This window comes from Miniopterus schreibersii (genome assembly GCF_964146895.1).
Source record: "Miniopterus schreibersii genome assembly, chromosome: 8".
Classification (NCBI taxonomy): domain Eukaryota; kingdom Metazoa; phylum Chordata; class Mammalia; order Chiroptera; family Miniopteridae; genus Miniopterus; species Miniopterus schreibersii.
Window position 1 is genome coordinate 31256393 of NC_138109.1, and position 14601 is coordinate 31270993.

At 38.2% G+C, this 14601-nt stretch overlaps 1 protein-coding gene across 8 annotated transcripts in view; it reads left to right on the top strand.

Annotated features, from left to right (window-relative positions):
- OSBPL9 (oxysterol binding protein like 9) overlaps positions 1–14601 on the top strand; it is a gene marked incomplete at its 5' end in the record, with an annotated part of 101554 nt that overhangs the window by 38762 nt on the left and 48191 nt on the right. For 2 of the 8 annotated variants that reach the window (XM_081145823.1, XM_081145824.1), the window contains one exon: positions 8522–8725. The exons of the other annotated variants lie outside the window; for them this stretch is intronic. In XM_081145823.1, the coding sequence (XP_081001949.1) occupies positions 8699–8725 (27 nt within the window). Of the gene's footprint in view, positions 1–8521; positions 8726–14601 lie in introns of those variants that run through there. 8 annotated transcript variants of the gene reach the window in all.

Below are 14601 nucleotides of genomic sequence, written 5' to 3' on the forward strand. Positions count from 1 at the left end.
CCACAATTTTCTTACCTTCAGCCTTTCCTACCACTTTACTTCTGAACTTCTCTTGTTTTGATCTGAACTCTACTTCTCCATTTTTCCTTGGCCATTTGGTACTTTTCAGTTTTACTTATTTCATTCCCCACTATGAGGTTATGGTCAGCTTTTTCAGTGTTGATTTTGCTATCACCCTTAGAATTTCTTGTCACTGAATTTTTTGTTTGTTTGTTAATCTTCACTGAAGGATATTTTTTCCATTGATTTTTAGAGAGTAGAAGGGAGGGAGGGAAGAGGAGCTCAGAATCCTGGTGTTTAAAGTATTATATCATAATGTCATTTAATGTGGGCAAACCTAAAACTAGGTATGAACTTCTTAGGTTTAAAATGTTATAGAACTAACTGTACCTCCAAAAGAAAATTTCAAATTAAATACAAACAAAGCACAAAGCAATAAAATCCAAATTAACACTCATACAATGATATTACTGATGAATGTTATTACCTTGCTAAAAGTGGGTTTCTACTTAAAATGTGAAGGTGGTACTGACAGGGTATAGATTCTTTTGAAGTTTGGCATGCATACACTACTGTGTGGAATGTGTTAATTCTGTCATCTCACCACTTTCTTTCTATTCTGACTGCTGGGAAACCTTCATTTGTACAGCACATGCCAGGAGGTCAGTTGGATCTCACTTCACATATATGTAATTTACATGGACAAGCTCTTCTGTGATAAGTAGTGGTAAGTGCTTGGTGCCAACTTATTATAAACAAAAACATGGGCAATGAAATAACTTGGTAGCATTTAGACTTAAGGTTGTTACTGAGTTGATTCAGTGTGTGGTTATACGATGGTCCCTGATTTAAGGATGGTTCAATTTACACATTCAATAGAAATTTTACTTTGAATTTTGAATTTTGATCTTTTGTCCTGCTAGCAATGTGTGTTACGATACTCTTGTGATGCTGGGTAGTGGCAGTGAGCCACAGCTCCCAGTCAGCCATGCAATCACGAGGGTCAACAACCCAAATTCTATAGTGTACTCATTGTGTTAGGTGGATTTTGCCCAACTGTAGGCTAATGTAAGTGTTCTCAGCATGTTTAAAGTAGGCTAGGCTGCCCTGCCGGGCGTGGCTCAGCGGTTGAGTGTCAACCCAGGATCCAGGCGATCGGGGTTCGATTCCCAGTCAGGGCACATGCCCGGGTTGCTGGCTCGATCCCTAGTCGGGGGCGTGCAGGAGGCAGCCAATCAGTGACTCTCATCATTAATGTTTCTATCTCTCTATCCCTCTCCTTTCCTCTCTATGAAATCAATAAAGATATATTAAAAATAAAATAAATAAATAAATACTAGGCTAAGGTATGATGCTCTGAAAGTTAGGTTTATTAAATGCATATTCAACCTAATGATATTTTCAACTTATGATAAGTTTATTGTAAGTTGAGGAACATCTTACTAATTTTTATAGGTTATCAGATATGAAGACACAGAAGATTGTGGTAGAGACTTTTTAGATCCCAGTTTGAAAACACTCATGTAGAAGTCTAATTGAGTAGTATAGACTTTTAAGTTTTTGACCTTTATGCTGTGAGTTGATATTTTTTTAAAAATTTATTCTAAATGGCTTTGGGCCAAGAAGTTGGGCTACAATTGTCCCCATATGTATAAGTTTATGTAGGCCACTGTAAATTATATCTTAGGTGGCTATCAAATTGGAATTTCATTACTACTGTCTTGTAATTTTATAATTATTGCTCTTTACTCTTTGTCCTCTCTCCATTGGCTTTGATCTCAAGCCCCTAGAGAGCAAGAACATACTTTGTATAAAAACATGGCTGAGGGGAATAAGGAGGCTGGTAGAAATCTCACCAGAAATGCCATTGAATCTGTGGATAAAACATCATTATCCTTAAAGGAGATGTGATAGTATTCAGATTTCAAATCATTATCAAGGCTGGAAAAACAATAGAGCCATTCTGAAATTTTTTTTCAAAATTAGATACTTCTGAATGATAATTACATATCTATCAAATTTTTGTTACAAACACAAATTTAGTATTTAGTGTGCAATTTAGGAGTCTAGCTGAAAAATTAGTCTTTGGTATTAGGACCTTGGTTCTACTTTCTTTTCTATAATGGCTCTATGTCTAACTGGGTAACTAAGATTAATAGAAATTTTTTTAGTATTTTTCTTGAGTTAAGCTACTTCACTAAAGATTAGCTTTTTGAACATATGTTTCAATTTCTCAATATGTAAACGTGTTTAGTACCACTTTGGTGTTTCCGCTGGCCTCAATTAGATATTATTTTTGTATCATGTAGAAAAAAAGTGTGTTTTTTCTCCCTTGAGGCTCTTTATGTCCCAGAGGAAATGACTGCAATATGTATGTGTCACCTCTTCCACAGGCAAAGGGGTTTGGAGAAGTAACCAATTACTTGGGTTTTCTATAACAAAGGAAAGTTCTTCTAAGGGCTATTGCTAACGTTGTTATTACTGAGGGCAATCAAATTTATGACTCCTAAATTGGAACTTAGGGGTCTAGGATTCATTTTTTAAATTAATTCTATTGTACTAGTAGTGGACCATCTATCTTAAACATTGGGAAACAACTAAACAGATGGTACAGTTTTATAGAAGCTAAAGACTATTCCTTTAACTGCCAGAAATTTATCTTAACTGTGCGTTTTTATGGAAATATTTTAGAACTTATATATTTTCCTCCCTTTATAAAAATAAAGTTAAAAAAAATTTTAATAGTGCATGCTCAATGCAGAACATATAGAGAATATGTTTCAGGAAAGTTATTTATTTGGTAAGTATTTATCAAACACTTCATGTGTTTCATGCACTATAATAGTTGTAGAGGATGTCATTGTGAATAAACGACATACTGCCCTTGCCTCTACAGAGCTCAGTCTAGTGTAAAGAATAAAGATAATAATGATGATTAAATTTTTAAAAGACTATAATAACATAAATCGTGCTTTTTAAAATTATTAAACTATGTAGAAGCATATAAAAGCAATAGATTTTCCCACACCCTTTCTTTAGAGATGAACACATAGTTTTCATTTGTTAATTTCTAACTCTAATGTGAAGTTAGAGCGCATAAAAGCTAGAGCATTAAAAATGAGTGATTACGCAATACAAAGCCATTTCACCCATCTTGTGGCAGGGAGCTGTGTACTGCTAACCAAATTTGTCAACTCATGTGTTTTTAATGAAATCTGTAAGTTGCTTCAAAAGAAAGTTTAAGTGACTAATGCAGATTTTACCTGTGAAATTGGGGAAATAGTACCTACCTAATATAATTTTTAAAATTGAGTGGTACTGAAAGGCTCATATAGAAAAACATCAGCCTTCTGCCTTTCTACTTTCTTCGTTCTGCTTGCTAGACTAGCCATTTTCAACCTTTATATGCTGCTGTTTTTATAGCATGGTACCTGGCATTTCATTCTTTCAACAGACACCTATGCTAAAGATACACTGCTAAACAAGGCAATACTATACACTATCATAGCCATTGTGTGGTGTTCATTCCTAACCTTGGACAAATATTTCTTTTTGTTTGATAATGTATTGAGAATTGCAAATAATTTACAAACTTTTGGAACATGGTAGCCTTGAACATAAGGTAGGGACAGCTTCTACCATATGCTAAGTGGTGTATTTATTTCATCTGGCCAAAGTTTCTACATGGAAACTTCTTGCCTGACTTCAGTTTTGAGACTTCTGGTTACTGATCAGAAAAAATAGAGGAGCTGCATATCTTGCTTCCAAGAGTTTTATTTATTACTTATTTTTCCTCACCCGAGGATATTTTTCCCATTGCTTTTTCAGAGAGAATGAAAGGGGGAGAGAGAGAGAGAAACATCAATTGGTTGCCTCCCACACGTGCCCCAACCGGGGCCAGAGGTCGAGCCTGCAACTGAGGTATGTGCCCTTGGGACCCTTCAGTCTGTGGGCCAATGCTGTAACCACTGAGCAAAACTGGCTAGGGCCAAGAGCTTTCTTTCAATGTTACCTGCTCCAATTGTTTCGCCTGAGTTGCTAGGCAAATTCCTAGGGAAACTATGGTTTTTTTCTTTAACATATTTTTTCCTTTTTCCCCCCTTCTGTTTCTATCAGAAGTATTTGTCATCTATGTCTGAGATGACATCAGAGGAGAAATAGACTTCTTACCATTTTAAAGACCCCCTTACTCTGAACCGTAGTGTTTTTATTTTTCTCAGGTTATTTTACATAAACTATCTGCATCCAATGAGATGCAGCCAGAGGGAAATTTAGAGCGTTTTTTGTTTTGTTTGTTTTTTGTTTTTCTTTTTTTGTATGTTTTTCCTTTTTTTTTTAGTTTTATTGAGAAATAATTGACATACATCACTGTATAAGTTTAAGGTGGATGTAGAGTATGAATGGTGTTTTTAATACTTATTAATCACCATAGTCTATTAATCTTGAACAACAGCAAAAATAAGTACCAATTTAATTTAATCACTTAATTATATAGTTCAAAAATAAGTATTGAAGATCTTTTTGATACATGGGTAGGTAATCAGTTGCCATATATGGGTTTAAGGCATTGGTCACTTAACTTTCTTCTAAAATAACTTGTGAGTTTCTTTAAAAACACTTGAGTTCCTAAAATTTCTTAGAAATCCTACAGTTTCTTGGGATAAAATCGGTAAAGTTGCCTTGTATCGTGTAATTACTCTTCATTTTGAATGCTACATCTTTTATGTACACTGTTTACACTAGGATTAGGAAAATGAGAACTACATATCTATAACAAATTGCTATCTCTAGTATGAAACTGTGGACTGTAGCTGTGACCTCTTTAAATATATGTGCAACTGAAGAAAACTCATTCTTAAGAGGCTGTCATAAGTCATAATCTCAATTGCCATTACCCGTATTCTTAACACTTAAGTCTGTCAATAAAAAACATGATAATTGGGTCCACTAAATTTTTACTAGAACTTAACTATTTATATAAACTGTCAAAAATGATAGTGCATTAGATTTAGAAACTACTGACCTATGATGATGGTGATGGGAAATTTGGAGGATACTTTAACAAAAAATAACCCTTGAGAAGACAATGTTAAATACAAAGTCCTTGATGACCCACCCCATAGGTCTTTCTATCTAGTTGGGGAGATAAGGCCTAAGCACATGAAAGAACTGCTAAGCAAGGGTTATATGAATAAGTACTATATCTCTTATCTAAGGGTCAAACAGTACAGTACATAGACAGAATTAGAGATGTAGGCTTTTTCCCCCTGGCCTGGAGAACTGTGTGATCAGCTAATATTGAATTAAGTCCTTTGGCCTGCTCAGGCACAAAATTAACTGCTAGAAAAGCAGATACTAAAGAAAATTTAAAAGGGTATCAGTGTAAGTTGTTTGACATTGACCATGTCCATCTGGCAAAATGAATGTTTTTTCTAAATCATTGTTTATAATTTGATATTTATTACATAATTATTTATTTTTAGTATCTATTCCCATAAGAATTCCGGGGATTTGGCTAAATACTGAGGATATGATATTTAACAAAATCAGATATGTAGATCCTTGCCTCATTGAGCTTACAGTCTGGTGGTGAACATAAACATTTATCAAAGAATAATGCAAATAAAACAAATACAGTTAAAAATGGGCATTAGATCTCAATAGACATTTTTCCAAAGATGACATACAGATAGCCAACAGGTACATGAAAAGATGCTCAACATTGTTAATGATATGGGAAATGCAAATCAAAACCACAGTGAAGTATCACTTCACATCTATTAGCATGGTTAGACTTATTAAAAACACAGACAAAAAGACAAGAAATAACAAGTGTTGGTGAGGATGTAGAGAAAAGGGAACCCTGGTTGTGCACTGCTGTGCAACCACTATGGAAAACAGTATGGAGGTTCCTCAAAAAATTAAATACAGAACTACCATATGACCCAGCAATCCACTTCTGGGTATTTATCTGAAGAAAATGAAAACACTAATTCAAAAAGATTTATGCACCCCCATGTTCACTGCAGCATTATTTACAATAGCCAAGATATGGAAACAATGTAAGTGTCTACTGATGGATGGATGAATGGATAAGGAAATTGTGATATTCATATATATATGAATAAAAAAGAATGAAATCTTGTCATCTCTGACAACGTGGAGGGCATTATGCTAAGTGAAATAAGTCAGACAGAGATGGACTAAATTAAAAACCAAACAAAACAACTTCATAGGTACAGAAAACAGATTGGTGGTTGCAAGAGTGGGGAGCAGGGGGCAGATGGGAGAAATGTGTGAACTCTTTTGTTTTTCAGTTTAAATTGAACAATCTTTTTCTTTTTTTTAAAAATAATGCAAATAGAAAGAACTGGTTAGAGGGATTGACTGCTTAAGGAGCACAGGGAAATTTTGTGACAGTAGAAATGTTCTTTGTCTTACTTAATGGGTACATGTGTGCATACATTTATCAAAATACATTGAATTGTACATCTAAAATGGATGCATTTTATTGTATGCAAATTCAAACTCAGTGAAGTTAATTAAAAAGAATAACTCAAATACACGTAAAACAGCTGTGCTAAGCTTCACATAAGGAGAGTTGCATGGACAATGAGAGCATAATAGGAAGAATTCACATAGGCAGGGAGGAGATGATGAGTAGAAGTAAATTAAGTGAAGGTTAGGGATTGGTGTCAAGGGGACAGTGTAAAAGACATAAATAAAAGCATGTGCCAAGGTCCTGGGGTTGGAATGTCCGTGGCAAATTCAGGAAGCTTGAAAAGGGTCATTGTGTGAAGTGCAGAAAATGAGGGAGTGGAAGGTATAAGATGGAGCTAGTGGGCAGGTAGGACTAAACCTGGCAGGGCATTGTTAAGACTGAGCTGTATCCTAAGCACAATGGAAAGCAGTTGAAGTTCTTTTTTTAAAATTTTTTTTATTTAATATATCTTTATTGATTTCAGAGAGGAAAGGAGAGGGAGAGAGAGAGAAACATCAGTAATGAGAGTCATTGATCCGCTGCCTCCTGCATGCGCCCGACTGGGGTTGGAGCCTGCAACCCGGGCGTGTGCCCTGACTGGGAATCGAACCCGGATCGCCTGGATCCTAGGTGGATGCTCAACCACTGAGCCACGCCCAGCCGGGCAGCAGTTGAAGTTCTTTAATTAGGGGAGTGAGGGTGTTGAGGGGGTAATGAAATTTTGGTTTTGTAAACCAATCACTGTGGCTGTAATGTTGAGAAGGAATTGCAGGAGCTAGGGTTGATTCAGGAAGACTTTACTAAGATTTTTGCAGGTGGCCAGCACCTATAATTATGTGGTGTTGATGGAGAGATGTGAACAGAACTAAGAATGTATTTAAGAGGTAAAAATGACAGAACTTGGTGATGGATTGAATGTGAAATGAGGAAGGTGGTAAGGACTGCTAGGTTTATGGTTGGCATATTAGAGTGGGTGGTAGTGGTTTTCATTTACTGATATAGGGAGCTCTGGAAGAGGACCAGGCTTTTGAGGGGTGAATGCCTGAAGAAGGGAGTGCTTCTGATACTGAACATTTGGAAAAAATTTACATAAAACAAACAAGGTGTCTAACACAGTGAGGCAAGCATTTATTGAGCCTTCTGTGAAGTTTGCACTATGCTAGCGGGGACTACCAGTAGAGCTCAAAAATTTATTAGACGCTTAGGAGCTTAATAGAGTTATGGGTGTATATAAATAGCCATAAGGAAAAATAGTAAGAGCAGTAAAGGAAATTGTCCTCCAAATCAATGTTAATCATTTATGCCTGTGATTTCCTGCATTTTGGATGGATAATTTTCTGTCGAGGTCTGAACTTTTGATCTAATTTGAAGTTACGACATTTGGATTCCTGAAGCATCTTCACAAGCCACCTACAATCCTTATGGAGCTGTAGCACAACAGCCGGCCCACGATGTTTCCCTGGATTTTAAAATAAAACAGGCACCAATGCTTTTGTTTATGATACAGTCTCTCCTCCTCCCCTCACTCCCTCCCCCTCTTCACTACTTCTCTGGCACCCGAAACCAACAAATTTCCGGAAGTAAGCAAAGGCAGTTATCAAGATGAAACTTGGCCTCACAGTTGACAAAATATTTGGGGATGGTATGCTAGAAACCGATGGGCTTAAAGCATGTTTACGTCTGTGACCGGGTCCGAATCGCTGGGCCGAAGGCTGGAAAGGCAAGCTGAGCTCTCTCAGGCGTTGACTTCCTTTTCTCGGGGGCGGCGGTCACTCGTCGGCAGGCTTGGGTGCCACCCAAGTCGCTCCCCCCCCCCCCCCCCGTCTGGGCGGGCCTGGGAGCGGGAAAGCCCGGCCCCTCCGGGGGCCGGCCCACTGCTGCCCCAGCCCCTCCCTCTAGTGGCCGGCTCTCTCTTGCCTCTCCCCAAAACTGGCCTAACCAATCGTCAGCCTCTCACCTCCTACAGCAGGTGACCCATGGCCAATCGCCAGGGGTCTCTTTGCCAGGAGCGAACAGGCCCAGCCAATCGGTGCGGCTCTTAGACCAGGAGGGGCGGGGCAGGGGTAGGGGTGAGGGGATTGTCCCGGGGGACCTGCTGAACCTGGCGGGGCCGTCTGCGCCGCAGCCTGGAGGTCTGCGTGAGGGGGAGCGAAAAGGGTGCTCCGAGGCGCCCTCGGCTCCCTCCTCTTGAGGCACAGAGGGCGGGGGCCTTGGCGAATGGCTTTCTTGCTGGCCAGTTTTGAAGTGAGTAGACCCCGAAGGTCTGGGAGAGGGGCCGGCCCTCACCCCTGAGGCCCCAGAGTTCCTACTTTCTGCCCCGGGCCATGCGCACGAAAGTTGTTTATTCCCTGCCACCATCCCACTGCCCTCCGGGGTGAGTGGGACGACGTGGCCGTCCAGGCCCTCTCTTCCCCCGCAGCTCGCACTTCCTCGGCCGGATGAGTTGGAGGCTGAGGCTAGGGCCTCCTGTTCCACCGAGAGATCAGTCGCCACCAAACCAGATTGGAGAGAATCTCTTCTCTTTTTTGATTAATTCCCTTTTGAAAGCTGCCTCATGATATTATTTATTGTAAACACAGAAGTCAAGCGTTTTCTTAATGTGAAAGGTTTATTTTGATCAGTTGGCCATTAATAGAATCTCCAGTTGCAGGCCAAACATTTTCTGTTTTATTTTTGGCATTGTGTTGTTCTTACCTGGCCCAGTTTTTGTATGTGTAATAATATGGGTGTATTTATTTGTGAGTATGTGTGTGGGGAGGGAGGTGTGTTTATGCTTTTTGGTACTTTGTGCAAATATATTGAAAACTTTGTAATAGTTGTATGGGGCTGATTAAAACTGAAAAAGGTTTAGGTTCTCAGCACAGCTTAATTAAGTATAATGAGTAGAGTAGGAAACATGTTTGAATCGTATTTTTTTGCAGTATACATACTGTATTTATTTTTGTTATGAGATGTATTGAACTTCTTTTTGCTAATTTGAAGTAACAAGCTTTTGCTTGTTGATTAAACTGTTTACTTTTAGCTGTGTAGGAAATTAAAAACAAGTAATTATTTCTCCTAGTTTCATTGGAGAAGCTGGGAGGGATCTTATAGTAGTTGCAGTTTTAAGAACTTTTATAGTGAACTTTAAATTGGAAATTCTGACCCCACTACCTGTGAATCATCATTTCTCAGTACATTACCTGTATTGAACTGAGTAGGGGATAAAGCCCTTTAATGAATAGTGTTAACATCTCTCATTTACTTTTACTTAAAATTTTTAAAATTTTCACTTTTTATGCAGCCCAGCAAGAGACAACTGAAACAAAGAAAACCATATTATCTTCTCTAGCACAGGGATGATATAAACCACTAAAAATCAGATTTTTGGTCTGAGAGGCTGAAATGGGAAGTGAGAGATAACAGAAAAGATCTGTTTCCAGACTGTCCTGAGTTTGGTTTTCGCAGAGATGGCATTATACTTCAAGTGCCCCTCAATAAATACTAAGCTGCAAAGGCTATGGTCACATCCATTTTGATATTTCTAAAGTTCTAGATGGTATGTGTTGTTTTAATGTGAAAAGATTGTGTTTGGTAATAATCTATCCCCAGTTGATATGAAGATCAGCAGAGAATTTAGTTCACTGTAAATTTGGTTCAGCCAGAAAAGAGCATTGTGATACTTATTCTGCTGATTGGAAAACCAGGCAGTTGCACGGTTTGCAATCTATTGCTTGAGAAAGAGGATATGAGACTGTTATTCTAAAAAGCAAATTCTAGAATTCATCCATGCCAGAAATCTAGAATTGTGCTGAGGTACGCCATTCTTAGGTGTGTAAACAGGTATAGAGACAAATGCAGGTCTCTGTGCAGAACCCGGGAGCTCTGAGGAATTACCCAACCAACAAAGCTAAAAAGGATCAGGATATATGCAGTCTGTTATCTGAGGGTGTGACAGAATACATTATTTCTAAAAAGGAATTAAGAAGTTAATTGTTTAATCCAGAGTAATGAAGTGGAGGTTAAATAAATAAATAAATAAAGCAAATTCTAGAATGTCCCTTGGGAGATGTCGAGTTCTGTTAGTGTCTAAACTTTATAGCGTTGAGTGATAACTGATGTTTATGGGGATTCTGTAGAAGAAGGTAATTTTTATGATTACTATAATGTACTTAGCCTAAAATTATATTTAGGAAGATTTTCCTGTAAAGTTTAAACAAAGATTACGTTTGAAGGAATAGTTCTTAGGCTGAAAACACACATAAGCCAAGTATCTCTCCCTAAAAGTTCCAACACACACAGGCAGTTTAAAGTTATTTTCCATCCCCCTTATTTTCCATGTCCATCACTAGGTCCTTTTAAACTTGCTTTAGTAATATCTCTTGGATTTGGTCTCTTTTCCTCCCCACATGATAATGTTTTAATTCAGGCCCACACCATCTCTCTTCTAGACTTTTGCAAATCTTTTTCTTATGTAGACTTTTGCAAAACCTTCTAACTAGTCTCTCAGTCACTAAACTCCTTTTCCCTATACTCTTTATCCAAAATCAATTCCAACTGAGTCACTCCTGTGCTTAACTGTCTGTTCTGGGTTTCCCTTGCCAAAGTCAGGCTATGTGGCATGTCCTTTAAGGCCCTTCTCAACGTGGCTCTAATTTTTCTCTCTTGAGTCTGGACTCAGCTACAGGTGCTCTACCCAAGGCATCTACTCTAGCACTGTGAACTGTTAATCATTTAAAACAGAGGTGGGGAAACTTTTTTCTGTCAGGGGCCACTTGGATATTTATAACGTCATTTGCCGGCCATACAAAATTATCAACTTAAAAATTAGCTATGAGAAAAACTCCTAGATATACTGAATTTAGAGTCCTGCCTGCGGTTGCCTTGGCAGGGCCAGACCAAATGATACCGCCCTCGGGCCGGACGTTCCCCACCCCTGATTTAGAACATGCCATAGACTTTCATAGCTCTTTGTCTTCTCACACCCTTTCCCTTCTCCAGTTCTTTCCTTTAACACACAGCTTGTGCGTTACTTTTCCTTTGTTTTTCTTCAGGCAGAGAGAGTTACAGAATTACTCTTGACCTTTGTGTGCTACGACAGCACTTATTCCTATCTCCATATTACAACCTTCACTAGGTTGCACTGTACATTTTTTGTTCACCTGATTCTTGTATTAGACTCCAATCTTCTAGAGATCAGAGGTCCTTACTCCTCTTTGTATCCCCACAGCCTTTGTCCTCATTCCAGTACTTGGCACATAGTATGTGCTTAGTGCTTTTTAAATTATCAAAATATATAACTTTATTTCCTAAGTGTGCAAACCTTTGGCTCTGTTGTACTTGAATTAGGTTTATTCCTGTGAGTTAGAAGTGTTTCATAAGTCACCAATTCCCTGGTTGCTGCCATACCTGAGAAACAAGGTTTAAGAAAATGGTGAGCAGATTCCCAGCCATGCTGCCCACCTCCTCAGTTTATCTGACCTCTAATGTAGTTGAAAGAATGCTAATAGCAGTGCCAGCAGAAATTGGTTCTGTGGTAGTATCATAGGAAAAAGAGCTTGCTGTCGGCTAGAGAAATCAGGGAGTCTGCTTGGAAGGGGTGAAATTTGAGCTCACTCCAGAAGATTAGGTAATGATTAATTATATTTACTATTATCTGTATTGTCCTTAAATATATCCTTTGAAGGTGATGATAGTACCTGGCACATAGCAGATATTCAATGAATACTTGTATCATGAAGGAATAGTAGTCGTTTCCGGGGGGTAGACAGAGACTGAGACCCAGACTTGTCCTTTCTGCATTACAGTTCATTTATTTCTGGAGACATGATTAAGAACTTTGCTTTATTGACTGAGCAACTTAATTTATTTTTTCCAAAATGTGCCACTTGAACGAAGTTATCCTGCTTACTCAGTTTTTCTTTGCATTCTCTGCATTCCAGTGTGTTTTAAAATCTGGCTGCATTAAGTTTTTCTCACTCAGTTTCAAGGTTACACTAAATGATAGAATTTACTTGTGTTTTAACATTCTTTGGCATACCACAGAGGATTTGGCTGCAGTTGGAACCTGTAAGTTCAGAAATGTGTAGTCTAGGTTTTTCCAAAAAGGTGAGGTATTTACTCACCTGGTGAGTGAACATGGTTATTTACTTGGAGATACTGGCTTCACAGAATCCTGAAACTGGAAGGGGTCTTGGAATTTTCATTCAACCTCACAGACTCAGAGAAGCCAAGTGATTTGCTCAAGGTCACACAGTTAGAACATAGAACAGCTAGGACTAGAGCCTTGTGATTCTTGCACTCTCATTATTTCTAGAGAGAACCGAGGTGCTGCTCGCCATCCATGCCTTACTTTACTCCCCAAACTCCAGTAATTTTCCCAGGTTAGCCACTAATTTTGGTTTCCTTTCAAATTCAGGATCTGGATCTGAAAAATACCATCTTATACTTCTCCAAGGGAATATTGCTCCTCATTTGGCCTCCTGCTTTTCAGCCTCTCTGCGCTTATTCTAGCCCTGAGTCTGGGAGTGTGCCTTTTCTGGTTATTCTTCTTTTCCTGTAGATTGATTCACTGTCTTCCTTTGCTCTCAGCCTCAAGAGCCTGACCTTCACAGCCTGTGGCACCTGGCATCCTTTATCCTCTGGCTTCTGATTAGGGTTAGCTGATGGGTGGCAGCAACAGAAGATGGAAAGAAGAGAGAAACTTTGGGGGTATTTAATCCTCTTGTTCCTTCTCTGATTTGATGCTTTTCTAGCAGTGGCTATTTCCTACAACTAGTGTCCTTTGAGTAACTCCTCTGATTGGTCTGTGGTAACATTATTTCCTTCTTTCTTCCTTCAGCTTGGGCTAGTGAAGGCTTCCCTGCCTTTCCTAATTTCTGGGTACTTCAGCATACCTTGTTAGTTTCCTTAACCCTGCCCTCATCTCTCTAGTTATTTCATTAAAGAGAAATTAGACATCCCGTCTGATTATGCTGTTTCCGGCGGGGGCCACTGATGTTTCACTTTCCTCTCTCCATCTCTGTCCAAATCCTGCACTCTAAAATGGTACCTCTGAAACCTTATCCCCCTTAACTTAGTATCTCTTAGTTCCTTTCTCATAACACTTACTTTACCATGCTTGAATCAGTTATTTGTAGACAGATGTTTATCTTCTCTAACTTCTCCAAATCACCCAGAAGGTACCATGGTCATAAGAGATTTCCCACTGAATAAATCATTGTAACGCTAAATTCTTAGCCCAGAGTAATATGTGTAAAATGTGCTTATGAGATTTGGCACGAGAGAATGAGTTCTTTAGAGGAACAAGTTTGTTGTCATTGCCGGATCTTACTTATGTTGCCTGTATAGTACAATGTCTTTCCTCCTATTCAGTTTTTCATAAAAACTTAATTAGCCTTTAAAAATTTAGCATCCATACTTATAAAATAAATCCTTTTTAATAACTAAATGAATTATTTGTGATTTTTTCCATGAATATTTGTGATCTGCAAGAACTTCTTATACTTTGATTACTTTTTATGTTTAAATGCCAACAAGTAGGCACATTTCAGAATTCCTTATTTCATTCACTTATAACATTTTTGTTGAGTACTTGCTGCAAGCCAAACACTAGCCAGGGGGATACAGTAGAGAACAAAACAATATCCAGTCCTCAATGTCCTGTCCTCATATTCTAGTCGTATTTTAGACCATCTTGATAGATTCTGACAACTAGTAAAGTAAAATCAGGGTAATTTTGTATTATACTTTAAACAGCTTTAGCAATAACTGAACCTGTTTCCTTCTGTTTGACATTTACTGGCAGCTAAAATCGAATGTACAAAAACTGTTTTGGCGTATATAATTTTTAAAGGATAAATGCCAAACCAATTATAGAATTTATTCTCTATTTCATGGTTATTGTTTTTGCTCTATTTTGTTTGGTTGTTTTGTGTGAGATAAAAGCCTCTTAGGACTGAGTGTCTATTGGTCTGACTAGTTTATCATTTAACTCCCTTGGGCGTTAATTTTCTATGTGATGTTTTTCTGTACAGAGATATCCAGTTTTGTTAGGGGAATATATGAGGTTTTATTTTTAAAAACATAATCAAATTTTCAACAAGGATTATGCTATGAATGAGAATTCTGGTTATTTCAAA